General features: G+C 42.4%; 1 protein-coding gene across 1 annotated transcript in view; it reads right to left on the bottom strand.

Annotated features, from left to right (window-relative positions):
- LOC132402796 (synaptotagmin-14-like) overlaps positions 1-25,264 on the bottom strand; it is a 165,197-nt gene that overhangs the window by 123,710 nt on the left and 16,223 nt on the right. Inside the window, exon 2 of the mRNA XM_059985787.1 lies at positions 24,118-24,165. Coding sequence (XP_059841770.1) covers positions 24,118-24,165 — 48 coding nt within the window. The remainder of the gene's footprint in view (positions 1-24,117; positions 24,166-25,264) is intronic.

Below are 25,264 nucleotides of genomic sequence, written 5' to 3'. Positions count from 1 at the left end.
TGTTTTGTGTTTGGTTAAGTCAGGTGCAAAGTTGTCATTTTCATCACTGCAGTGGCTGGAGCCATTTTGGTGGTGGTGGTGTGAGCAAGAAAGTACTAAGATGCCGGTTGAGAGATCCACTTTCCACTGAATTCTTGAGGGTTGTTTCATTGTTCGTACAAACCCTTCAGTAAGGCTATTAGTGGGTGGATGATCTGCTGCTGACTTGAAGTTCTAAATACAGTTTGCTTCCATAAATACCTTGAACTCTTCAGACAGGAGTTGTGGGCCATTGTCACTTACAACCTGTTGAGGAAGCTCAAAATGGTTAAAGGTCAAATGTAGCACCTCAATGTATTTTTCAGATGTAGTGCTCTTCATGATGGCAATCTTGTGCTATTTGTTGCATGCATCCACTACAACCAAGAACATGTGACCTTTACAGGTCCTGCAAGATCTATTTGAATCTTCTGCCATGGTTCTTCAGGCCATTCCTATGGATGCAAAGGAGGAAGTTGAGGAACATTCCTCACTTGCTGAAAATGTGAACACCTTTTAGTCTTTTCTTCAATGGTTACATCCTGTCCTGGCTACCAGAAGTAGCAATGTGCAATTTTTTTCATACACAATACGTCATAGTGTAGCTCGTCAAGCACTTACTTTCTTAATGGTGCAGGAATGACAACACAGTAGACCCATAGTAAACATCCTTTTTGAACTGTGAGTTCAGGTAAGGTTTCAATTCTATGGTTGGCTCTCCTTTCCATTCATGAGTTACCATGTCCACCGTTTTAGATAGAACAAGGTCAATACGTTTGTGCTTCCAGACTTGCACTGCAGTTATTGCAGCTGTAGGTACTTCCCGGAAGTAAAAGATCTCTTTTGGGGATGGCTCTTGAGTTGTAATAGCTAAAGGAAGTTTAAATAGTCCATTAGCAATGGTGCTCGAACCTTCTGTTCTTTATATCATACTGATGTGCCAATAGTAATAGAGCCTAATGTTGCATTCGACAAGCAAGCAGGAAAGGAATGCCCACTTGTGGACCAAAAATTGACATCAAGGGGCGATGATCAATCAGTCATGCAGATCATCAACCAAAAAGGAACTGATGGAATTTCTTCACTCCAAAGACAATTGCAAGTGCTTCCTGCTGAATCTGGGCATAGTGGCTTTCTGCCTTTCTTAACGTCTGTGATGTGAAAGCAATTTGATGCTCTTCACCCGACAGCATGATGTGTGAGATAACTGCCCCCACACCACAGGGTGATGCATCACAGGACATCTGTATGGGCAATGACAGGTTGAAGTGTGTGAGTGCTTCAGATTGTGACAAAGCTGCTTTGGCCTTTTTAATAGCCTCTTCACTGTGCTCTGTCCACTTCCAGTGTGCTGATTTACTTAAAAGCTCGTGAAATGGTTTCAGCATGTTAGCTAGGTTAAGAACAAACTTCGCGTAGTGCATTAGTAATCTTAATTGACACATTCTGTGGTGATGGAGCCTCAATGGTTACCTTCACAATTGGTGCCTTGTGAAGCCCTGAGTTATCAATCACATGGCCCAAATATTCAAATAAAGGTTAAAATAGCTTACACTTGTCCTTCCAGACCCTTAGCCCATATTTCTTGAGTCTTTGGAGTGCAGAATCCAAGTTTTGTAGGTGCAAACACTCAGTTTTCCCAGTAATGAATAAGACATTCAAATAGCATTGCACCCGTCAACCCACTCAGGATCTGGTCCATTACTCACTAAAAAAAAGTGCGGGAACCAAGGTGATGCCAAATGGAAGCCTTTGGTATCCGAACGTTCCATTGTGAGTCATCATGGTCAAGTGATTCCATATCTCTTAGAAAGGATACTCAATGTCAGCAACAGCTGAAAGACCCAAACAGAACTAGTATGTATTGAGAATTTTATTCAACTGGCCTTCTATCCAATTAATGAGATCGATCAATTAGTTGAGTGATGTCACAACAATGGTCTTGCACTAAACATCAGTAAGATCAAGGAATTGATTGTGGACTTCCGGAAGGGGAAGTCAAAGGAATACACACCAGTCCTCATCAATGGATCAGCAGTGGAAAGGAAAGGCTGTTTCAAATTCCTGGGTGTCAACATCTCTGGAGATCAATTATTGGCCCAACATACTGATGGAATTACAAAGAGGACACAGAGTGGCTATATTTCAATAGGAGTTTGAGAAGAATTGATATGCTATGGAAATCATTCCAACTGTTGATCTACTATCTGGTATGGAGGGGTCACTGCACAGAATGGAAAAAAATTGCAGAAGTTTGCAAACTCAGCCAGCTTCATCATTGCTACCAACAAGGATTTATTGACAAGCCCCAATTTACCTCGAGGAAGTACAACTAAGGTCTAAACTGCTGTAATCCAGGATGTTATGGGATTCACACATTGTTGCTGAACAGAGTAATGCATGTGAAGGAACAGCAATTTCCAAGCTGTAATGTTTAGTTACTCAGAGAGGAACCTTTAGGGTGTAGCACCCCCATGCATCTGCTGTCCTAGCCCTTCTTGATGAACTCGGCAGATCAGGCAGCATCTATAGAAATTAATAGACAGTCAATATTGTGCACTGAGACCTTTGTTCAGGACTGGAAAGGAATGGGAAGAGTGGGGAGAGTTTTGGTTAAGATAGCTGTGGAAATAAGTAGGCTTATAAAAGATGTCGATAAACAGTTTGTCTCCAGAGATGGAGACAGAGTGATCGAGAAAGGGGAAAGAAGAATCAAAAGTGGGCCGTGAATTTAAGGGAAGGGTGGAAGTTGGAGGCAAAGTTGATGAAATTGATGAGCTCAGCATGGGTGCATGAAGCAGCACCAAAGCAGTTGTCATTGTAGCGCAGGAAGAGTTGGGGAGCATTACCAGGGAACATGTACTGTCTTACATAGCCAACAAAAAGGCAAGCTTAGCTAGTGCCTATTTGGGTACCCAAGGCGACCTCTTGTGTTTGGAGAAAGTGGAAGGAGCCAAAGGAGAAATTGTTGTGGGTGAAGACCGTTTCTGCCAGACGGAGGAAATTATGGTGGAGAGGAACTGGTTGGATCTTTTGTTGAACAAGAAGCAAAAAGTTTTAAGGCTGCCTTGATGAGGGATAGAAATGTATAGGGACTGGAAATCCATGGTGAAAAAAAGGCAGTCAGGGCCAGGAAATTGAGAGTTGTGGAGATGGAGAGCTTGTGAATTATCCTGGATGTAGGTGGATGGGACTGTGCCAACGGGGATAGAATGGAGTCAAGGTATGCAAACACAGGTTCAGAGAGGCAGGAGCAGGCAGATACAGCGGGCCTACCCAGACAACCAGGTTTGTGGATCTTGTGTAGAAGGTAGAAATGAGCAGTCCAGGGTAACTGAATGAGAGTTTGATGGCAGTGATTGGGACTTCTCCAGAATTGATGAGGTTAGTGGTGGTGTGAAGGCAATTTTCTGATGGTCCAGAATGTTTTTTTTTCCCCAAGGGGTAAGTAAGAGGAGGTATCTGCCTGGAGGTCAGTTCACTACACTACAACAGGACTCCTTTCATCTGTGTGCTTGATGGTAATGTTGCAATTGTTGTGGAGAGAGCAGAGGGCAGTGATTTCAGAGAGGTTAAGATTTGAGGAGGAGAGAGGAGTACTGAAGTTGAGCTGGTTATGAATATAGACTCCTGAATATATTCTGTCTTTATGTGTAGAATGACAGGATTGTTTCATGGTGATGAAATATAACATTGGCATGTAGCAAATGCTAGACAAGCCAATCTTACTTAATGTCCTCTGGCCAATCCTGGAAAAAGGGCATTAGTGGGGGCATTGTTCAGCCATAAGAACCAGATTAATGGTTACCTTGAAGTCTTCACAAGGTCTTAAAGACCTAACCCTTTTTAAGACAGGAACCACTAGAGTTGCCAATTTACTTACACACACTGGTTCCAATACACTCTGGACCAGTCTTTTCAATTCAGCCTCTACTTTTGGTTTGCGGGTGTATGGAACAGGTCTTGTCTTGTGGCAGGTATTGTGTTGGGCTTAACAACTGGCTCTTGTAACACTCTGGGAAAGGTTTCACTGCTAACATAATGGTCTTTCTGTAGAAGCAGTGTTTGGGTTATGGTTAGAGACAATGGATGCTTTGGAACGTGAGCCATCCAGGGAAGGGAGTGTGATTTTTGTGTTGAGTGTCTGACACCGGTGTGAGCTGGGTCTTTTGTTCAGTGTGAGATGAAGGGAGAACAGATCTTTGGACTCGACCTGGAGCAGGGCCTTGATTTGATGAAGCCCAGGGAGATCCAAGGAGGATCAGCGAAGGGGGAACCGTGACCTCCAACTTGTGCACATTAGACTGTTTCATTAAAATGTGCCCTTTTCTCTGTTTTTTTGCTTTTTCTTTACTGACCCTTCAGTCAAATTAAGAATCATAAAGCTAAATCGTTCAATTGTTTGCGATGTATTATCTGTTATTTTGTGATACTTATTTGTAACAGGGTAGCAAATCACGCAGCATCCGCACAAACAGGGAATTTCAGGGTTTTGCTCTTCAATCTCACATGTTTGGTGGGGCCGGAAATTGTCTTCCCTAGACTTACGCAGCCAATGGAACCAGAGCATTTCACTTAAAGGTGATTTCTTTCATACTGCCCAATTCTTCATTGAATACTTCTGTGTGTTTCTTTAATACCTCTTGTAGACCAGTGCTCCCACTAATCAAATGCACTTCGTGCCAGTTGAGTTTAAGCTACTTGAACTACAAGCAGCCTAGAAGTGCTGGATGCTGGACCTTTAACAATATACTGTACAATGCAAGTTTCTTTCTCTGCTCGTTAATCTCCACTGTAAAATATATTACGTCTTTCACTGGAAAAACCTCACTAGTATAAGTCTTTAAAGTCAAACTTGCCCCTTCTAGGGTGAGATGCTGCAATTTCTCTTTGTAATCAGTCTCTGACAGCAGCAATACTGCAGCACCTGTGTCCACCTGCAACCTCACTGTGGCCCCATCAAACCATGGGGTCACCCTACATCCGTCTCTATGTTCTGAAACAAATAAAACGTGGAAAACTCCTTTAACCATGTCCATCATGTCTACAAAAGTAATGTGTCTTTATCAGTGTTTTTGTTTGACAGTGTCTTTTTACTTTTACAGCTGTGTTCAATATGTCCCTTTTTGCCACAGGTTTGCTAATCTAAATCCTTATACCAGCATCCTTTTGTTGAATGCCCAGTTTTGCCACAATAGTAACACTGATTACTAAAAGGCGTCTTATTCTTAAAGTCAGTAGAAACTTTATGAACTTGGGAAGATGCACTTAATAGCTGTGCTTCTTTAGCTGCAATCTCCATAGATGTACTAATTTCATTTGCCTTCTGTATTGTTAGTCGGTTTTCTGTCAGCAAACATTTCTGAGTTGCCTCATGACGCAAACCACATACGAGTCTATCACACAACATATGATTCAATGAATGCTCAAATCAGTGTTCAGACAATATGCTTCATCACTGCCACAAATTGTGAGATACACTCGCCTTCGTCTTGATTCCTTTAATGAAATCTAAACCTCTCAGCAATAATCAAAGATTCAAATAATTGGTGGTCCTTAATTCATTATCTATGTCCTTATAAGGCTTATGGCCAGGCTTAGCAGGTTGCACTAGACTGTGCAATGAATTAAACATTTGTGCACCCATCAGTCAGAAAAGATAGAACATGCATAAATCTTTCAATATATGAACTCCATTGCTCTGCCATTTCATCCTTCCAAACATTGCCTCCATTTCCAAACACAATTATATTTCAGAAAAGTTAACTAGACATCTGTCTCTCTCTCTCTCCCTCTCTTACTTGTTTTATTTAACCATCCCGTTCTTGATCTCTCCCCTCGGATTCTTTCGCTCACCCACATTACACAGCAGTACACTACCAGCATTGCACACAGACTTTGGCGAAAGGAACAAAATAATAACTATCACATGAGGGCTTGTCACCTCGTTGCCAGCGGCTATGTTTGTGGTGCTGAGCAGCTGGATGGTAGTCGTGAATAACACACACGAGAGATGAAGAAGTGAGGAATGAATGTGCAGCTGTTTATTTTGCTTGTAAGTCATCTACCCAAAATGACCTCTAAATTACTTTCAATACATAACACACAGGGAAGCTTGACAGCAACCCGTAAGGATCAAAATATACATGTTCACATTAATAATCCAGCTGCGGGGTTACAAATGTTGTGGCAGAGGCTGGACAAGTGCTATGGCTCTCCAGAGGCAATCAAAGAATTTCTTCAGCAGACTTGATAAGCTCTCACACAAAGAACCAAGAGGCTACTTGAGCTTGTAGATCTATTGGCAGAACTACACGCCACAAAAGTACAAGGGTTGCCTACTAGGATTGAGTTTTTTTGATACAGCAACAGGAATAAACCCTATAGTAGAGAAACTACCAAACAATATGCAAGAACAAAGAATAACCAAAGGTTTCAGGTATAAAATGATGCATTATGCCCACTATCTGCCATTTTCATTCTTTGTGGAATTCATTTAATGCCATGCAGAAATGTGAAGTAGCCCAGTTTTATGCTCTCAACTTCTGGTAACATATCATTCAGAGAAAAGTCTCCAGCATAAGCACGGAAAATAAAACCCCTATCATGGTCAACAAAACCAAAGTAGAAAATTCTATCATGAGCCCTGATAGACAATGCGCTGTCCATATGAAACCTCATACCTTAAAGAAATGCAGAAATTCACAGAGAAACTGCTTACAGACTGCTGATGCTTTCTGAAAAGTGCTCAATATGCTTCAAGTGTGGCACTTCAACTCCACACCAAGCAAAGGACTGTAAAGTTATTATTCAATGCACCAAGTACAACAGTGTCCATATGAGCACTTCACTCAGAGCCCAGAGCCTTGGGCTATGACTGGTTCCAACACAACCACAGCAAGGCTGAGCATCCATCAGATGTAGCTACTTCCTCATACACAGAGGTACGCAGATGAGGGTTGCAAGGCAAATCCTGCTCTAAAATACGTCTAACAGCATCTACCCAAAAGACATCCTGATCAAAAAATAAAGGCTTGTGTGATATTGGATGATTGAGCAATGTGTCACTGACGAAGTCAACATTCTTTGACACATTCAGTATTCAAGGTCTGGTTCCCATACACTATAAAGACTTATTCTGAAACATCTAAAGTGTCAGAAGAAAAGCCAATGGATTTGTCATGGAGTTAATAAGAGGGGACCTCTGTTTACCCATGCCAACCCTCTTTGAGTGCAACCATACTCACAACAACAGGGATGAAACAGAAGCTGAAGCTGCAGGCTGTCATTCACATCTTAAAGGCATAGCTGACGTGATTCCCCCACTTCTGCTGTTCTGCTGAGATTCTGCTGTTGATTTGCAGAGACACCCGTGCAAATAAGATACGTGAACAGCGCAATGGTTGACCCAATGCATCTTATGCCCAATGACTAAACCTGGATTGGATCATAGTGGAGGGTGAAGTCTGTCTCAGTGGTGTTCAACAGCTCACTGAGAGCACATTTAAGAGTAATGTCCTGGAGAACAGGCCCCCAAAGTCATTTCACACCCAGTGAGAGTAGAGTCGGCATGTAAAGGAAGATTGTAGGTAAGCAAACAGAGTGCCCTGACACATTAACTCACTGAACAGCTTTGTGTATATATATACACTGCAAGGGCAGTGGACTGAAACCATATTATTTAAAGAAACACTTAAACTGCACTCTGTCCTCATTGATATTTGTGTCCTCTAAAACTTCAAATACTACCTCACATATGTGGCTTGACATCTTTGTCCATGAGGGCAACACTGGAGTTACTTGGGGCTTCAACTCAGGACCATTCAACTAATACCCCTGTTCACTTGCATGCTTAAACGTGCATGAAGGAAGTCACCCAATTATCATAACAGAGGAAAAGATTTTTCTCTTTTGTCTCCAGTTCATTGAAGCAAGCAGAATTGGACCTGTGTTGCAGGCTTTCCCAAAATGCTGGCATTCAGACAATGTTCTCATGGAGGCATCACTGGTCATTTCCCATAACAAGTGCCTGAGCTTAACCCTGGAAAGTCTCAGTGTCTCCTTGAAGATCAATATGCTTCCTGTGGTTTATGTTCTCTACTAGCCTGGCCAGGTACCATTGATTTCTTTGTAACACCTCACCACAGCCTGTTCATACCCATTGTAATATCCATTCATTCAGCACCAACTTTCTTGAGTGGCTGAAAGAGTGAAGCTTGTATGTCACTTTAAGAGCTTCTGACAAAAATCACATCTGCTGTGTTATTTGGTGATAGATGTGAGAACTTTTAATATGTCAACAGGGAATAAAGTGCTGAAATCAAAGTTATCACTTTCAGCAGGGCAATCAACAAGACAACCCAACAACACAATGAACTTTCAAGATGAGGTTCTTGCTTTTAATAGAATCTTCACAAGGTGACCTTAAATTCTGTTAATACTAAAAAAAAAGTGGGGTAAAAAAATGTCCACACCTTCATAAATAAATGAGATAAGATCAAAAATATTTTTAAAGAATTGATGCAGTAATTTATAAGTGTAAGGGGTTTCTTCTTTATGTTACTGCGTATGTTAATCAAAATGGCTTCTTTGTTATGTTAAAAGTAAAAATGCTTCTTTGTTATATTAACTGGTGAGGGAGTGCTTTCTCTCGCAGCTTGTTTGGGTTATAATTACTGATAACAAGAATTGTATTCATTTGTTAACCAAATGGGATAGATCAGGGGTCGGCAACCTTTACCACTGAAAGAGCCATTTGGACCCGTTTCCCACAGAAAAGAAAACACTGGGAGCCACAAAACCCGTTTGACATTTAAAATGAAATAACACTGCATCCAACTTTTTTTTTGCCTTTATGATATGTATAAACAAACTATAATGTGTTGCATTTATGAAATCGATGAACTCCTGCAGAAAAAATGAAATTACATTTCTGCATGCAACAAAAACATTTTGATCTCCGAAAAAAGACGTTGGGCTGAAGGTTACTTTTAAGTAAAATACTCAATCTATTTGAGTCCTTCTTGTATTTATGAAAAACGCCGAACTTAAATTGTCCGCCAGCAGCAAACCAAAAATAACGTCAGCCAGCTGTCAACCTGAAAAATAAAAGTACTATTTCACTGAACAATGAAAAAATTTGGATATACGTAAAATAATAGGCAATTAAATTATTTATCATACTTGGTTAATGGGATTTCTTCTCCTGGAACTCAGCGCACAGCGTCTGCACATCAGGGCTGTATGACGTCACCTTCATCTTTACACAGGATCGCAAGCTGTCATCTGTGAGGCGTGCGCGATGTTGTTTTTAATGAAGTTCATGTTGGAGAACACCTGCTCACATACATATGTGGATCCAAAGATCGACAGGACTCCAAGCGCATACTTTTTAATGGTTACATAAATGTCGGGGATAGCATTCCATGTTTCGAACACAAGTTTGTCCGGTTTGGGGAGGTTTTCAATATCACTCCATTTGTGATTCTGAGCAAGAACGGCCTTCTGACGGGCAACATCTTCAAGGTCTGCTGTCAAGCGTCTAAACTTGGATACCCATATGTCTTTGTCGGCTATGTCGGCCAATTCCATCTCAAGATCAGGTTGACTCACACCTGCCAATGTAGTTGTATTCAGTAGGAATGGATCGATGCTTAGGGGAGTGACCAGGAAGGATAATGTGTTTTTTTCCTCTCTGAACTCACAGAAGCGTTTCCCAAACGATGTTTGCATTGCGATGATCGCAGAATGTAAATACTCCGAATTTATCATGTCATGAGCTTGTTTGAACTCTCTCAAATTGGGGAAGTGAGACAATGTGCCTTTCTGTAAATCTCTGGCAAGCACTGTCAACTTGCGCTCGAATGCCAAATCATCCTCCAACATGTGCAGGGCTGTGCATCCTTTCCCCTGAAGAGCTGTGTTCAGCGTGTTCAGGTGCGCTGTCATGTCTACCATGAAGTGTAGCTTTTCCAGCCACTCTGGCTGTTCTAGCTCAGGAAAGGTGAGCCCTTTGCTGCCCAGGAAAGTTTTCACTTCTTCCAGACACACGACAAAGCGTTTCAGCACCTCCCCTCTTGACAACCATCAGACTTTGTTGTGCAGCAGGAGATCAGAATATGCAATTTCCAGCTCGTCCAGTAACAAACGGAATTGACGGTGATTTAAACTTTTTGCCATTATTTTATTGACAATCTGAATGACAACATCCATTACTTCTGTGCATTCCGGAGGAAATGTTTGAGCGCACAGTGCCTCTTGGTGCAAGATGCAGTGAAAAGTCAGCAGCTTTCTGTCCAGCGACTTCTGCAGTAAAGCCACAATTCCCTTGTGCGTTCCCGTCATATTCGGTGCCCCCATCAGTAGCTGCTGACACCAGGTGGGTGGTCTTTATTCCTTTGCTCTTAAACAATTCAAGACAGCCTCACAGATGTCCTCCCCCCGTGTTTGGCCTTTTAGAGGTATCAAATCAATCATTTCTTCCTGTGGCCCGGCAGAGTTTACATACCGGCAGAACAGCGCTATTTGTTCAATATCACCTTTGTCTTTAGACTCGTCACAGGCAATCGAGTAGGCCACAGCTGAATTGATGTCTTTAATTTGCTGTTTTGTGATGTCTTCTGCCATTTTTATGGTTCTGTCTTTGACAGTCTTTGCAGAGAGGGGCATATCTCTGATTTTCTGCACAATTTCACTCTTGTTTTTAAAGTCTGTGAATAGATGTTCTGAAATCTTAATGAAAGTTTCTTTTATATATTCACCATCTGTAAACTGCTTCCCGTGCCTGACTATTTCCTGAGCGGCAACAAAACTAGCATATGTCGTTGATTTTCCAGACTTCATCCACTTCTTGAAATGATTTTTGCTCAGATCAACCTTCCGCATCAGTTCCAAAACGGCTTTTTTTCTCTCATCTCCATCCGGATATTTTTGAGCAAAGGCTGCATGTTTATTCCTGAAATGTCTTGCGACTTTTGAATTTTTGTCGTTTGCGAGTTTCTCAGTGCATATTAAGCATACTGGTAAACCAGTCTCGTCAGCAGTGAAAGCAAATGAATCTGCCCACGCATCATTAAACGTTCTGTTTTCTTCAGTCACTTTTCTTTTTTTAGAATTCTCCATAGTTAGCCGACCTTGGATCGAAAGATTAAAGAGATCGCGCACTGGCGGGTGTCAGGCATTGGCAGTGGTGACGTATATTAATAGCGACAAAAAACACGTTTTATTTAGATTGTACAAGATCACCATAATCTTCAAATTTAGAATTACATTTCAAAAACCAACAAACTAACATAAAATACATTTTAATCAAATACTCATCATTTATTTTCCAAAGCCACAGGGAGCTGCAGCACAGAGATGAAAGAGTCGCATGCGGCTCCGGAGCCGCGGGTTGCCGACCCCTGGGATAGATGTTATTTTTTCTTGTGGGTCTGTAATCTAGTGTTGCACGAGCTTTTGGGGAGTCGGAGGGGAGATCGAGAGGAAGACAGACATGTTGGGAGTGCTCTGGTTGATCACTTCGGGTGGTCCTGAGCTACAAGACGTGGGGTCGGAGTGGATTGCAGGGGAAGAAGGAAGGTCCTGAGCTCCAACTGTGTGTGCACAAAGAAACTGAACTTTGATAAGTCTGGAGCCTTTTTTGTTTCTATCCATTCCTTTTTGTATTGTATCTTTATTAATTTCATGGTCCAAGTAAGATTTATAAAGTGCAATTTGTAAAATGTACATTGCATGCTGGCTGATGATTGAAGTTTGAGGCCGTATCAGGCGGTATTGCACAGCAACTGAAGCAACCGTAAGACAAGGTTGGGAGGGGAACAGGGTCTCCCCTAGATGTGTACGAGCTGATATAGCTGAGTGTTACATAAGGATAAAGGCCAAAAGAATGGATGAGAACCAAAGACAGAGATTTAAAAGACTAAGAGAATTGAAGAAGTCTACATAGTCAACAAGTAGAGTGATGGGCTTTGATTTGCACACATTAGTTTTATTTCTTACCATTCGAAAGGTATAATGAAAAATAACATTTTGATGACCTGCAGCATCAATGCTTTCTCTTGAATTGTCATAATGCATAATATTAGCTATCACTTCATACAGAGGTGTTTGATGGTGTTGCACAACTCATATGAGGAAGGAAACCACCCAGACTAACCATACACCGCTGATATTAGTTCAGAATTTAGTGTTGGGTTTCTGGTCTGCACTCTGGCAGAAACTAGACTATTAAGACAGCAGCTCAGTCCCTATAAGTATATGAAAATTAAAACATCATGAAATACAGGCCCAGAGCTGTCAACTGCTCTGCATTTAACAAGCCATTCAATCCTGGAATCATTTTTGTGAACTTCCTTTGAACTCTCTCCAGTTTCAGCACACCTTTTGTAAGATAAGGAACATAAAACTGCTCCCAATACAAAGTGAGGCCTCTGGGCCTGGCATGGAGCCATTAAAAATAAAAATAAAAATATGAAAGAAGGTGAATCAAATAAGTATGGGTATCACAAGATGATGTTCAGAAACCATTAATGAATATGATTATATTTAAAAACCTATATTGAAAGACGTAATGGGACATAACTTTGTTGTGATTGTAAATTATTGTGACTGCAAGCTACTTTTTTGGATTTCACAACTGTTAAAATGTGTCTGGTAATTTAATTAAATAATCAATCTTGCAAAATATGTAGAGGTAAATTTCCAACATTACACCCATTAAATTATTATGATAGCTAATTTTCCACTGGGATTCTCTGGCTTGGTTTAAAATCTTCTGCTACACTTCTGTAATAAGAGCTACATCAATTATAGGTCACATTGTGACATCTTTTTATAGCACAAAAACAGGTCAGTTGAACCAACAAGTTCATGCAGCTCTTTATGCTCTAATCAAGCCTATTCATCTATCCACTTCAATATTTCTTTCTTCAATTTCTTTCTTATCATCTGTTTAATTTAAATGCATACATGTTACTTGCCCCAACCACTTCTCTTAATAAAAAACTCCACCTGCTAATTATTCTGAGGCTACCTTGATTGTATATGTAATCTGATTAACTTTATGCCACCACCAACTTGATTCCACCCAATCTGCTCACAAGCTCCAGCATTCTGTTCTTACACATAATATGGTCAGTACTGATACTAACAGGAAATGCCATTTATCTAAAAATTCATTGAATTCAGTGATGAGCCCCAGTTGCAAAGATGAGATGTCAATCTTAATTGGCCTTCGGTAGAACAGTATAAGGGGTTAGCAGCAATGATCAGAGTGGGAGTAGAATAGAGAATTAAAATGACAGGCAATTGAAAGATTAGGGTCACTGTTCCAATCTGAATAGAGGTAATTGGCAAAGTAGTCACCCTATTTGTATTTAGTGATTATGTACACTGAATGCTGTATACTCAGTTGAAAATGGTGCAAACGAATCTCTTAGAAAGAATATTTAGGACCATGGATGGTGGAGGTGAACAAAAACAAACAGAGCAGGTGATAAAAGCTCTTCTGCTGGTTGCATGGTCGTCCCAAAGAGAAAAGGAAATGGGTGATGGCAAAGATTAAAAGTGAACCAGAAAAGATCTCTTCAAAAAACCGAAATGGAAGATGAGATAAAGGTATCTGTGCTGGTGACATCAAGTTGACAGTTGTGGAAATAATAGAGAGTGATCTATTGAACATGGAGGTTGGTGGAATGTAAGATGAGAACAGAGAGAACCCTTTCCTTTTTCTGGGTGGAGAAGGGGCTGAGAGGTGAAGGGAAGGAAATGGGACAGATGTAATTTATGTTTGGACTAATTATCCTTTTGTATTAAAAACACAGGAAAGGAAGCTGGAAGATACCAATACTGCTTAGCACAAAAGATGGAAAATATGTGGAATAATGTATCTGTGGTGAACTACAGATACCTGTCTGGACACGCCCCCTGCTGACTGCTCCTGTGGCTCCTCCCACAGACCCCTGTATAAAGGCGATTGAGGTCTGAGCCCGGCCTCTCTGTCTCCAGGATGTAGTATGGTGGTCAACCACTGCTTGTTCCTTCTTCCAGTCAATAAAAGCCGATATCTCGCCTTTACGTCTCAGAGAGAGTTATTGATGGTGCATCAGTATCTCATGATTATTATCTTCTGGTTTTTTATGACCTTTGAGAGATCAGGGGAATTTTTCAGAGTTTCTTTCTCATGTTTTTGGTTGATTTTGTTTTGAGCCCGTTTATCAGCATCAATGTACCAAATGGCCTTTTTCTAACTACTTGTAGAGAGATATTATTCAATATGGTTCATACACACTGGGTCCAGGGCAAATGAAATCCATTGTAACAGCTCAACAACTCAGCACCAAATAACACATGCATATTAAACCAGAGTGCCACAATGGGCTTAGTGTGAATCTGAAACATTAACATCTCCTTCCAAAGATATTGTGATCTATAAATGATTATTTCTTCAGCAGTTTGATCGGGGCATGACTATGTAAGCCTGTGGGCGTCAGCCATTTAAAACAGAGAGAACAGTTTAAAAGGAGACAGCTTTACGGAGCCAGCGTTAGAGTAGAGGGAGTCAGAGTAGGAAGGCTTTGCCGCAACAAAGCTTTGGTGGTAACGGGTCGAGACAAGGTTGGTTGCCTATGTAGAATATAAACAGGAAGAATGTGTGTGAGGCTGGTGTTTTGTCAGATGAGGGAAGTCCAGGAGACTCCCAGCCTCCTGGACAGCCACAGCTGTGCCAGGTGCATCAAGCTGCAACACCATAGAGACCGCATTAGGGAACTGGAGATGCAGCTCGATGACCTTCATCTGGTCAAGGAAAGTTATGAGGTGACTGAGAGGAACTATAGGCAGGTAGCCACACCAGGGCCTCAGCAGACAGAAAAGTGGGTAACAGTCAGGACAGGGAAGGGCAGGAGTCAGAGGCTAGAGTGCACCCCTGTGGCTGTACCCTTTGACAATAAGTACTCCTGCTTGAGTACTGTTGGGGCGTGGGAAATGGCCTGCCTGGGGGAAGCAACAGTGGCCATGCATCTGGCACAGAGTCTGGCCCTGTGGCTCAGAGGGTAGGGAAAGGAAGAGAATGGAAGCAGTGATATGGGGACTCTATGGTTACAGGGTCAGATGGGTGATTCTGTGGATGCAGGAAAGAAGCACGGATGGTCGTTTGCCTCCCAGGTGCCAGGGTCTAGGATGATTCTGATCGCGACCATGATATCCTGAAGTGGGGAGGAGAACAGCCAGAGGTCGTGGTACATACTGTTACCAACAACAGGCAGGAAAAGGGAGGAGGTCCTCAAAGGAGACTACAGGGAGTTAGGAAGGAAGTTGAGAAGCAGGACCTCAAAGGTAATAATCTTGGGATTACTGCCTTTGCCATGTGACAGTGAGAAAAGGAATAGAGTGAGGTGGAGGATGAATGCATGGTGGAGGGATTGGAGCAGGGATTCAGATTTCTGGATCACTGGGACCTCATTTGGGGCAGGAGTGACCTGTACAAAAAGGACGAGTTGCACTTGAATCCCAGGGAGACCAATATTCTGGTGGAGAGGTTTGATAGGGCTACTGGGAAGAGTTTAAACTTGGGGGGTGGGAAACAAACTGAAGAGACAGAGGAAGAGGCGGTTGGCTCACAAACAGAGAACGCTTGGATACAGTGTGAGAGGGAGGGTTGGCAGATGATAGAGAAGGGATGCACTCAGGCCAATGGTTTGAGATGTATCTATGCTAATGCAAAGAGTATTATGAACAAAGTGGATGAGTTTAGAGCGTGGATCAGTACTTGGAGCTATGATGTTATGGCCATTACAGAGACTTGGATGGCTCAGGGGCAGGAATGGTTACTTTGAGTGCCAGGCTTTAGATATTTCAGAAAGGGCAGGGAGGGAGGCAAAAGAGATGGGGGTGTGGTACTATTGATCATAGATAGTGTCATAGCTGTAGAAAAGGAGGAAGACATGGAGGGATTGTCTACGGAGTCTCTGTGGGTGGAAGTTAGGAAAAGGAAGGGGTCAAAATCTCTACTGGGTGCTTTTTATAGACCACCCAATAGTAACAGGGACATCAAGGAACAGTTAGGGAGACAGATACTGGAAAGGTGTAATAATAACAGGGTTGTTTTGGGAAATTTTAATTTCCTAAATTTCGATTGCCATGTCCCAAGAGCGAGGGGTTTAGATGGAGTTTGTTAGGTGTGTTCAGGGAGGTTTTTTAACACAATATGTTGATAAGCCTACAAGAGGAGAGGCTGTACTTGATCTGGTATTGGGAAATGGACCTGGTCAGGTGTCAGATCTCTCAGTGGGAGAACATTTTGGAGATAGTGGTTACAATGCTATCTCCTTTACCATAGCATTGGAGAGGGATAGGAACAGACAAGTTAGAAAAGCATTTAATTGGAGTAAAGGGAAATATGAGGCTATCAGGCAAGAACTTGGAAGCATAAATTGAGAACAGATGTTCTCAGGGAAATGTACAGAAGAAATGTGGCAAATGTTCAGGGGATATTTGCATGGAGTTCTACATCAGTACGTTCCAATGAAAGGATGGTAGGGTACAGGAACCGTGATGTACAAAGGCTGCTGTAAATCTAGTCAAGAAGAAAAAGAGAGCTTATGAAAGGTTCAAAAAATTAGATAATAGTAGAGATCTGGAAGACTATAAGGCTAGCAGGAAGGAGCTTAAGAAAGAAATTAGGAGAGCCAGAAGGGGCCATGAGCCTTGGCAGACAGAATTAAGGAAAACCCCAAGGCATTCTACAAACATGTGAAGAGCAAGAGGATAAGACATGAGAGAATAGGACCAATCAAGTGTGACAGTGGAAAAGTAGGTATGGAACCAGAGGAGATAGCAGAGGTATTTCATGAGTACTTTACTTTAGTATTCACTATGGAAAAGGATCTTGGTGATTGTAGGGATGATTTGCAGTGGACTGGAAAGCTTGAGCACGTAGATATTAAGAAAGAGGACAAGCTGGAGCTTTTGGAAAGCATTAAGTTGGATAAGTCACCAGACGAGATGTACCCCAGGCTACTGTGGGAGGTGAGGGAGGAGATTGCTGAGCCTCTAGCGATGATCTTTGCATCATCAATGAGGATGGAAGAGGTTCCAGAGGATTGGAGGGTTGTGGATGTTGTTCCCTTATTTAAGAAAGGGAGTAGGATAGCCCAGGAAATTACTGATCATTGAGTCTTACTTCAGTGGTTGCTGAGTTGATGGAAAAGATCCTGAGAGGTAGGATTTATGAACGTTTGGAGAGGCATAAAATGATTAGGAATAGTCAGCATGGCTTTGTCAAAGGCAAGTCATGCCTTATGAGCCTGATTTAATTTTCTGAGGACTTGACTAAACACATTGATGAAGGTAGAGCAGTAGGTGCAGTGTATACGGATTTCAGTAAGGCATTTGACAAGGTACCCCATGCAAGGCTTATTGAGTAAGTAAGGAGGCATGGGATTCAAGGGACATTGCTTTGTGGATCCAGAACTGGCTTGCCCACAGAAGGCAAAAAGTGGTTGTAGACGGGTCATATCCTGCATGGAGGTTGGTGACCAGTGGTGTGCCTCAGGGATCTGTTCTGGGATTCCGCCCACTCCTCATGATTTTTATAAATGACCTGGATGAAGTGGAGGGATGGGTTAGTAAATTTGCTGATGACACAAAGATTGAGGGTATTGTTGATGGTATGGAGGGCTGCCAGAGGTTACAACGGGACATTGATAAGATGCAAAACTGGGCTGAGAAGTGGCAGATGGAGATTAACCCAGAGAAGTGTAAGGTGGTTCATTTTGGTCAGTCAAATATGATGGCAGAATATAGTATGAATGGTAAGACTCTTGACAATATGGAGGATCAGGTGGATCTTGGGGTCCAAGTCCATTGGACACTCAAAGCTGCTGCCAGGTTGACTCTGTGGTTAAGAAAGCATATGGTGCATTGGCCTTCATCAATCGTGGGATTGAGTTTAGGAGCCGAGAGGTAATGTTGCAGCTATTTAGGACCCTGGTCAGACCCCACTTGGGAGTACTGTGCTCAATTCTGGTCACCTCACTACAGGAAGGGTGTGGACACCATAGAAAGAGTGCAGGGGAGTTTTACAAGGATGTTGCCTGGATTGGGGAGCATGCCTTGAGAATAGGTTGAGTGAACTCGGCCTTTTCTCCTTGGAGCGACAGAAGATGGGAGGTGACCTGATAGAGGTGTATAGATGATGCTGACAGGCATTAGTCGTGTGGATAGTCAGAGGCTTTTTTGCAAGGCTGAAATATCTAGTATGAGAGGACACAGTGTAAAGGTGCTTGGAAGTAGGTACAGAGGTAATGTCAGGGGTAAGATTTTTTACGCAGAGAGTGGTGAGTGCGTGGAATGGGCTGCTGGAATCGGTGGTGTAGGCAGATACGATAGGGTCTTTTAAGTGAATCCTGGACAGGTACATGGAGCTCAGAAAAATAGAGGGCTAATTACCTTAGAAATTACCTTAGAAATTGTGGGCCAAAGGGCCTGTATTGTGCTGTAGGTTTTCTATGTCTCTGTTTCTGATGTTCTTATTTTTATTTCCTATTTCCAGCGTTGGTAGTGCTTTACCTTTGTTCATGTGGTGAACTACGTGTGCCTGTCTGGACACGCCCCCTGCTGACTGCTCCTGTGGTTCCTCCCACAGACCCCTGCATAAAGGCGATCTGAGGCCTATGCTCTCTCTCAGTCTCCAGGACATAGTATGATGGTCACTCACTCCTGGTTCCTTCTTCCAGTCAATAAAATTGATGCACCATCAATAACCCTGGTCAAGTCTACCACGTTTCCCCTCTCTGCTGAGGCCCGCGCGGCCTTCAGCTGCATTAAAGAGGACATTGCCAAAGCTACGATGCATGCGGTGGACGAGACCGCTCCCTTCCAAGTGGAGTGTGACGCCTCCGATTTTGCTCTGGCTGCTACCCTCAATCAGAAAGGCAGACCAGTAGCATTCTTTTCTCGCACCCTCCAAGGCTCCAAAATTCGGCACTCCGCGGTGGAGAAAGAAGCCCAAGCTGTTAGGCACTGGAGGCACTATCTTGCTGGCAAAAGGTTCACCTTGCTGACCGACCAGCGCTCGGTTGCATTCCTGTTCAGCAACCAACAGCGGGGCAAAATCAAAAATGATAAAATTTTGCGGTGGAGAATAGAACTCTCCACCTACAACTATGATATCCTGTACCGGCCTGGCAGACTCAATGAGCCCCCTGATGCCCTATCCCGGGGAACATGTGCTAGCACACAGCTCGACCAGCTGTACGCCCTTCATGCACAACTTTGCAATCCAGGGGTCACCCGATTTTACCATTTTGTGAAAGCTCGGAACTTGCCGTACTCCCTGGAGGACATCAGGACGATGACCAGGGACTGCCAAATTTGCACTGAGTGCAAACCACACTTCTACCATCCTGACACGGCGCAACTTGTCAAGGCCACCCGCCCTTTTGAGCGACTGAGTGTTGACTTTAAGGGCCCCCTTCCCTCCACTGACTGCAATGTCTATTTTCTCAGTGTTATCGACGAGTACTCACGGTTCCCCTTTGCCATCCCCTGCCCCGACACCACTGCCACGTCCGTCATAAAAGCCCTGCGCCAGCTCTTCACTCTGTTCGGGTATCCCTGCTATATCCACAGCGATAGAGGGTCCTCCTTTATGAGTGACGAGCTGCGCCAGTACCTGCTAGCTAGGGGTATTGCTACTAGTCGGACCACGAGTTATAATCCCCGGGGTAATGGACAGGTGGAGCGGGAGAATGCCACGGTGTGGAAGGCCACCCTTTTAGCCCTTAAGTCAAAAGGGTTGCCGGTCTCTCGATGGCAGGAGGTCCTCCCTGAGGCACTCCACTCTATCCGCTCTCTGTTATGTACGTCCACCAATGCCACCCCTCATGAACGCCTATTCTCTTTTCCCAGGAAGTCTGTCACTGGGACCACCCCACCAGTTTGGCTGACGTCCCCGGGGCCAGTGCTGCTCCGGAAACATGTGAGGAGTGATAAATACTCCTCGCTGGTCGAGAGGGTTCACCTTCTACATGTGAACCCCCAGTATGCCTACGTGGTCTTACCTGATGGGCGGGAGGACACGGTCTCCATCCGCGACCTGGCACCTGCAGGTGCAGCAGACCACTACCCTGAAGACTCTCCGGTAACTATGAACCCTGCACCTGAGGTGACACCGTGCTCACCAGGCCCTACACAGACTCCTCACGACACTTATACCGGGTGTTTCGTATGCATTTATACCAGGCACATGCGTGAGGGATGACTGGTGCCTAGTGGGCTGGAACAAGGGCAACCTCCGTCCCCTGTGCAATCACCAATGTTGCCAGCATCCGTGCGATCACAGCCGGTGCTACATAGATCGCAGCGACAGATTCGACCACCTGATAGACTTGACTTGTAAGAAACTTCGCCACATGGGGACTCTTTTAAACAAAGGGGGGGTGAATGTGGTGAACTATGTGTGCCTGTCTGGACATGCCCCCTGCTGACTGCTCCTGTGGCTCCTCCCACAGACCCCTGTATAAAGGCGATCTGAGGCCAATGCTCTCTCTCAGTCTCCAGGACGTAGTAGATGGTTACTCACTCCTGGTTCCTTCTTCCAGTCAATAAAAGCCAATATCTCGCCTTACGTCTCAGAGTGAGTTATTGATGGTGCATCAGTTCTACAATTATCTGTTCTGTGACTTACAAACAGAGGAAACTTTCTTGATATAACCAGTCTTCTCTTCATATGATGGATAAGAATATTCAGAGGATTTGATACAATAATACACGGCATGCTTGTGGAAATAGAGCATTTCCATAAATGGTCCATTAAATAGAGTATAGAGTATACTCTATAGTCAACCTAATAACCAGCTATGGGGCAGGGGAAAGCCAAGGCTTCAATTTAACAACAACATCAAACAACGTCTCAAGAAATTCAGCACTCCTCAGAAAAACTGCATAATTCCCAACCACAACGGTTCAGCTTAGAGAAGCTGTTCAGTTCAGGTGTAAGCAAAATGGAGCCCAGAAAAACACTCCGAGTGATCCTCACAGAGAAGCTAGGAAGTCAGAATCGAGTTTAATACCACCAGCATGTGTCATGAAATTCGTTAACTTTACAGCAACAGTACAATGAAATACATGGTAAGTAAATTTGATAAGCAAATTCAATTTTGTCATTTAAAAAAAATTGGATAGGTATATGGACAGGAAAGGAATGGAGGACATTGAACCCATTACGTCACTACTTTTTTATTTCTGTTTTTTTGTACTACTTATTGTTATATGGTTATAAATATAGAGAAAAAAAACTGAATTACAGCAAGATATATATGTCTATTAAATAGTTAAGTTAAAATAAGTAGTACAAAAAAACAGAAATAAAAAAGTAGTGACGTAATGGGTTCAATGTCCAGTTAGAAATCAGATGGCAGAGGGGAAGAAACTGTTTCTGAATTGCTGAGTGTGTAGCTTCAGGCTTCTGTACCTCCTTCCTGACAATAACAAAAAGAAGAGGGCATGTCCTGGGTGGTGGGGGTCATTAATGATGGATGCCGCATTCCTAAGGCACCTCTCCTTCAAGATATCTTGGATACTATGGAGGATACGTGGATACTCATCCACGATGGAGCTGACTAATTTTACAGGTTTCTGTAACTTACTTTGATCTTGACATGCCTCAACTTTTATTTGATGAGTTCTCCAGACAAGATAATATTGACATGTTTCCAACGATCTTGTTGGAAAAGAGAGAGATAGAGAGATACCGCTTCTACCTCTTCCAACAATTCTGAGTGAAGCACAGAGATCGGTATTTACTGACAATTACCTTTATTGTTCAAACTAACAAATACATGAATTCATACATTAAATACCTTGTGCGCGCAACTGCTAAGTACCCCTGACTCTCCTGGATAGTCAAAGAATAGCAAAGGTATTACCCAGGCGGAGGAACTTACGCTGGCCAGGCGCTCCTTGTTCCTCGTGGTCCCGACTCACTCTCCATGTGTTCACGCAGGCTCCTTCTCGCTTGTGTCTGCGATGGTTATTCTTCGAAGTTACCGCCACAGGCGCACACAAAGCATCCACTTCTATATCCATTGCTTATCAATTCAAATGTCGCATTCCCGTGTCATTGGCCGCAGGTCATGTGTCTGGCCTTTAACACCTGGTCATTGGCTCTGGTCCAAGCAGCCTCCATCTATTGTCCTCTTCCCATCAAGAGACAGTTGCTGACTCATGGCTCTTTGTTCTCAGTCAGCAATGAGTTTGAATCACCTCAGGCATTCACAAGTCTGCATGTTATAGCCAACCAAAGAACACCTCACAAACAACTCCTTATTTGGAAATGCAGAAATGCAGTCCAGCAGATTACCTGAAGAGTCTTTGTGTCTTCTTTAAAACACTAATCAAGTCCAGCATGTCAAGCTCACAAAATGGAGAAACGAGTGTCTTCACAAAATGGAGAATCAAGTGTCTTCACAAAATGGCAGCCTCCATCCCCCAAGCACACGGCAAGAACAAAGACTGCTTCCACTGTCCTTGATTCATTTGACTTCACCGATTTGAAGATTGTCATTCTTTCTGGCCAACAATCTTCACCTGTTTTTTACAGATTCACCACAAACTACAGAGAGTATGAACATGGCCCAGGCTTTTAACCACAACCATCTTCCCCTCTATTGATCTTGTCTATGTTTCCTGCTGCCTCAGAGCAGCTGCCAACATAATCAAGGACCCCTCCCAAACTGACCGTTTACCCTTCTTCCTCTTCGCATCAGTCAGAAGATACAAAAGCTTAAGAGCACATTCCACCTTAGAACCTAAGCTCCATAAAAGCTTCTATCTACTGTTACAACATCCTTCAATAAACCATTTGTACAATAAAGCTGGACTCTTATATCTCTCAGTCTATCTTGCCAGGGCCTTTCCACTTTATTTGTTTACCTAAACTGCACTTTCTCTGTAAATGTGACACCGTATTCTGCATTCTGTTTTTCAACCATTTTGTACTACTTCAATGTGCTTTGTATGTATGGAACAGTCTGGTACGCAAACAGTATATCTTGACACTTGTGACAATAATAAACCTCTGACGGTGCAATGACTGGTTTGGAATTATGTAACCAGTTGCATTGATGGAATATTTTGATTCTTTTTGTGAAGAAACCTGTTTGTAATAAAATTTAATGCAATTGTTTCAATTAAGCAAAATCAGTGATACTAAAGTTGGGGTGAGAGACAGGGGCAGCACTCCACTGTAGTGTAGTGGTTAGTGTGAAGCTATTACAGATTGGGGCATTGGAGTCCAAATCAGACATCATCTGGTAGGTGAGTCAGTACATCCTCACTGTGGAATGCCTGGGTTTCTCTGAGTCCTCCAGTTTCCTTCCAAATCTAAAGATGTGCTGATCAGGAGGTTAACTGGTCATTGTAAGTTGTCCCATGATTAGACTAGGATAATATCGGGAGTTGCTGGACTGTGAGGCTCAAAGGAACATAAGGGTCTATTCTGCTCAGGCCCTAAATAAAATAAACAGCTACAGAGAATAGTTGATTCATTTTAAAATATTCTATCAAAAGAAACAGTTGCATTACAAGGACTTCTGATTATCCCCATTTGTAGAGTGTTGGCACACCAACAATAATTTTACACATGCGAAACTATCTTTCCACTAAAGTCAATCATAACGAGTATCAAGAGAGATGTTTACTAGTGGCCCTGTCATTTTTCACTCTTATCTCAAATCAAGATCGCTCCAGGAAAACCAGAAACTAAAAAGGTAGAAGCAACTTATCAACTAAACTTTGCATGTCAACGAGCATAAATGAAGTTCATAAATTAAGGTAGTGCTCAGAAGTTTCCACTGTGAAATAAAATTATTATCCCATTTATAGAAATCAGATAGATAATTTTATTAGTGCATAGTGCATATAACATTTTTCCCTTCCGTTATTTAAAATCGGTCTCAAAAATTAAGACGCATTCAACAAATGTAACTAAAGCTTTATTTATCAATAAAGATTCCTTCCTACAATCACCAGCTCACATCCCACTGCTAAATGTGGCACAGATAATAAGATTATTAGCTTCTAGAACAGTTCACTTACCTTTGCGGATACATATAAGTTCATGGACACCACAAGTTCGTTCTCCACCTGTAAAGATATATTTATTATTACTCAAACATGTTTGACAAATTCTAACTCTAAAATGTGGCTATTGATATTAAAATGAAAGGACTGAAGAAATGAAATAAGTTATTTTTAAGTTCCTTTCTTGTAAACAGCAGTGATCCACTCAGTTATACTCCTAAATTGAATTTAATGGTGATAAGATTCCCAATTGCATCATGCTGATAAGTGGTAAGTAACATTCATTCCACACTGATAATAATAATCATCATCAATAAAGGGAAGGTTAACCTGATTATACATTGGAGAAACCAAAGATAATTTTGTGGAATACCTCTATGAGCCTGAGCTTGCACTCACCTGTCACATCATTCCCTATCCATTCTCACTATGACCTCTCTCAGTTTGACCTTCAACATTAATATTTCCAATTTTCTTGTATTTCCTTACAATGTCGACAGGGGTGATACAACCTACTGAGTTGATGCCAGCTCACAAAACATTCTCATTCACTTGCTCTAGTCTATTCTCCTCAGATTCCCATCAATTCCTGCCCACATGAAACTGAAGGCAATTTACAGTGACCAGTTAACCCACTAACCATCATGTCTTTGAAACATGCTGGGAAGCCTGACTACCCAGAGAATACCCATGTAGTCACAGAGCAGACATGCAATCTCCACAAGAATTGAACATGAATCAGGAGATTAGTAAGGAAGAAGTTCTACTAGCCGCACCACTATTCCATGCAATGAAACACAATATAACTTCAAGGAAAAATATCATAACTTTCATCAAGACATGTTACTGTCCTTGGGACTCAACACTGAATTCCACAATTTCACTTGAACGTTCCTGTTTGTAACCTAATTGGCGTGTTATCTAATTTATTTCAGACAGCCAACTCATCTGGCCATATTCAGTGTCTTTTTTTAGACCAACAGCTACACAAACTAAATCACAACACTCTTTCTGGTTAAGGCCACATCAACATAATATAACAGAAGAAGCAATGCCAACTGGCATCAGCTAACAATTCATTCTTTCTCACAGACTTGAGTGATGGTGCACCTGAATTCAACCTGCCAAGCTATCAGTGTATACTTCTTATTCATTACAGGCA

Source organism: Hypanus sabinus, chromosome 12 (genome assembly GCF_030144855.1).
Source record: "Hypanus sabinus isolate sHypSab1 chromosome 12, sHypSab1.hap1, whole genome shotgun sequence".
Lineage (NCBI taxonomy): Eukaryota > Metazoa > Chordata > Chondrichthyes > Myliobatiformes > Dasyatidae > Hypanus > Hypanus sabinus.
This window is presented reverse-complemented; position numbering and strand designations above follow the sequence as displayed.